The sequence below is a fragment of the Charadrius vociferus genome, unplaced genomic scaffold (assembly GCF_000708025.1).
Source record: "Charadrius vociferus isolate BGI_N301 unplaced genomic scaffold, ASM70802v2 scaffold147, whole genome shotgun sequence".
Taxonomy (NCBI): domain Eukaryota; kingdom Metazoa; phylum Chordata; class Aves; order Charadriiformes; family Charadriidae; genus Charadrius; species Charadrius vociferus.
The window spans coordinates 7,234,463-7,237,614 of record NW_009649570.1 but is presented as its reverse complement, the minus strand read 5'-3'; the positions used below and the strand labels follow the sequence as shown (position 1 = coordinate 7,237,614).

At 38.7% G+C, this 3,152-nt stretch overlaps 1 protein-coding gene across 1 annotated transcript in view; it reads left to right on the top strand.

Moving 5' to 3' along the window:
* ADAM23 (ADAM metallopeptidase domain 23) overlaps window positions 1-3,152 on the top strand; it is a 116,167-nt gene that overhangs the window by 37,585 nt on the left and 75,430 nt on the right. Inside the window, exon 6 of the mRNA XM_009890250.1 lies at window positions 1,137-1,363. Within this exon, the coding sequence (XP_009888552.1) occupies window positions 1,137-1,363 (227 nt within the window). The remainder of the gene's footprint in view (window positions 1-1,136; window positions 1,364-3,152) is intronic.

Genomic DNA, 3,152 nt, shown 5'->3' with positions numbered 1-3,152 from the left:
CCCGGCCTGCGCGGCTGCAGCGGCCGCCGGTGGGTATGACGGGGTTTGTGGTGTGTTCGTGTGCGTGAGGCGTCTGCTGTCCCTCGGTCCCCGTCCTCTCCTGGCCCCCCAGCCTCCGCCCTGGTTGACAAACCTCGGTAACATACATCCATTTCCCCTGAACGATTTCGTTCTCCGCCCCTTGCAGCTTTGTGTACGTGTCTGTTTCGGCGCATAGGAGAATGGGGCTCAAAAAATGTTTCCTTGGCTTGCTTGCTTACACAAAAAAGAGAAACGTGAGGTTTCCCCCTCAGATCTGAAGACGGTGCTGCAGTGTTTTAGGTAGAGGATGGAGTGCGTAGAAATATGCTGGTGAGGTATGCGACAAAAAAAGGCTTAGGTGGTTTTTGCGTGTGTTAGAGTGCTTGTGTACGGGGATCTGTCTGGGAAGCTAATATGTTTGTTTGGGTTTGGATTTTTGTGTGTGCTTTTTGTTTATTTGCTTTTGATTGCATATAGGCGATGTGGAATGCTGAATATAGTCAGTTTGTGCATCAGGTTATTGCTGTTATTGTTACACAGCTTGTTGATTGACTGTATCTTGAAATTTTAATGAGGAAGGATACAGGATTTCATCTGAAAAGCTGCCACTGAAGAAAAGGGCTCTTGTCAAAGTTAAAAGAGAGATGTAGAAAACTTCCTATTATGTAAAGGGAATTGATCAGCATTCAGTGCGCATGGACTCTGAATTCAGTTTGTCTTAGGAACACGGGAAGTATTCTTAGCTTTTTGTAGATGTATATTTGGTTTTGTGTGTGTGTCTTTGAGAGAGAACTTAGCTATCAAAGAGGGTGTAGGGGTAACTAAATATCCATTAAGGTTTTTTTTTTTTCTTCTTGGAGGTTGAGAGGCATTAAAATATTTATAATCCATGACTTCATATGAAAATGTATATGCATTTAAATAAATAATGTTATTTCTGAAACCATTTTATGTGTGAAAAATGAATCAGATCTAGCTCAATGAGTAAGCTATCTTTTTGTTTGAATGAGTGATTAATAAAATATTAGAATATTGCAAGCTAAATATGTAGCTTTTTAATGGAAATAAACACATTCTGCTATCTAATTTATGGCTGGCATATCTTTCTTCTTCAGACCTGCATTGGAATGAAACGGCAGGCGGTATAGAGGGAGTACTGGCAGATGAAGAGAATACATTTCAGCAGAACAAAAGCAGTAACAGTAAAAATAACAGCTACAACAATGCAATCCAGAAAGAAATCACACTGCCTTCAAGACTAATCTATTACATCAACAGAGACTCTGAAACCCCTTACCATATCCTGGATACTAGGGCAAGGCACCAGCAGAAACACGACAAGGTAGGGTAAAAAGAGGCTCATCTGCAGAATTTTCAGAATGGTAATATGTGATGTGGAACTGTGTTGAACGTTTTATTCTGTAGATCTCCGAGACGTAATGATGGTCCTTATCACCATTTTTAGGAATTAGAGGAGGACATGTAATTAAACAAGACTGTAATTTCCCATGTGTTAATTTGAAAATAATTATTTTGAATTTCAGGATGGTTCAGAAGCTGAAATGTAGATAAAATGAATGGGAATTATGTAAACTTGACTTGTCTGATCAGTGTAGATTCCAGTGTCTTGACATGGTATACCATTATCAACAAAATGCTTCTTCCAAAATAGCTCTAGACTGCAGAAATGTCTGCATAGGGAGTTACTTTAGAATCCTGAACTTACAGCGTGAGTTACTTGGCTTTGAGTGTATCATGCACTACCTAATAAATGCAGTATTGGTTTCCTGCCAGTGTATGACCAGTGAACACCACTGTGAAGTGTTACCAGTTTTTGTCAAGCAATATCTGCATTTTTCATTTTTAATGACAAGATCTAATATTTCATTTTGTATAGATGCAGATAGTGTGTTTTTTTTTTTTTTCTGAAATTGCATGGGATTGAATGAACTTTGGTTTTGTGAAATAACTTGGTAAAGAAGTAAACCTAAACTATATCGCTTAGGAGGCACTCTTTAAAATTATTCCATCCTATTTTTGTAATTTTTTTATTAAAAAAATTCATTTATTCCCACAGATTAAAAAGATAAAGTGAAGGTAAAGATGTTTTGTATAGGAAGAGCTTGTTGTGGCAGAGAAGAGAGACAGTAAAGCAGATCACTGTCTATGATACTACTGAAGGACTTAGCTATAATGCAGTTCCTACCTATTGAATTGCATTTCTTTTGAAATTTTAGAAAGTGAGTTTATTATGGATTGTACGTGCTTTTGATGATATTATGTGCCATTTCAGATGTGGAATTAATAAGGAGGCACTGTATAATCTTTGAAAAAAAAGATGATAGTTGTACAGTTTTGATGTTTTAATGTGAAGAAATGTTGCTTCCTAGCTTATTGAACTCGGATACCAGTCTGTGCCTTTGGATGCATCTAAATGCACCAATGTGTTATGGATGGCACAGAAAAATTGCTCGATTGTTGGAAACTGGAGCTACTTAAGAGAATACTACATTCAGAACTAATACCCCTTTAAAATGAGACCACTTTTAAAATAAACTTAAATGCTAGGGACTTTCTGTTCCCGTCTTTGGAGAGGGATGTGGGAAGAAAGGGATTTGCAAGTGCTTGCAGACCTACTTTTGGGAATAGTGCTTCCTCCATGTTTCTACATGAGTTTTTTTCTTGGGAATCCACAGAGGAGAATGTCTGCCAATCTCTTTACTTACCCAGCATTGCCACAAGAACATTGCTGCTGTTGCCTGTCCTTCCTATGCCCTACCTTATCTTTACCTGTTGGGGTAAAGCTCTGCAGAAATCAGTGCTGACAGAATTGGTATTGATTTCCTTGGGTATGCTTGCTGCTGAGTACTGTGTAAAGTGGATCTCCTTTCTCCTCACTTTCTCCCTTTTAAGCATAGGGAATGCTAATGCTGCAGTTTTTCCCATAGAACGTTTTTTTTAAGCTTGGGGCTTCATGGACAGTGACATTATGTTGACTTCATTCTTCTGGCATGAACCTTCTATTGCTTTGATCCATTTAACTGAAGGAAAGGGTTGATTATGTTCCTTGTCTGGATTGATTTTTGCATGTCTTCTAGAGCACCATAGAGGGCTTGCCTTCCCCCCCCCCC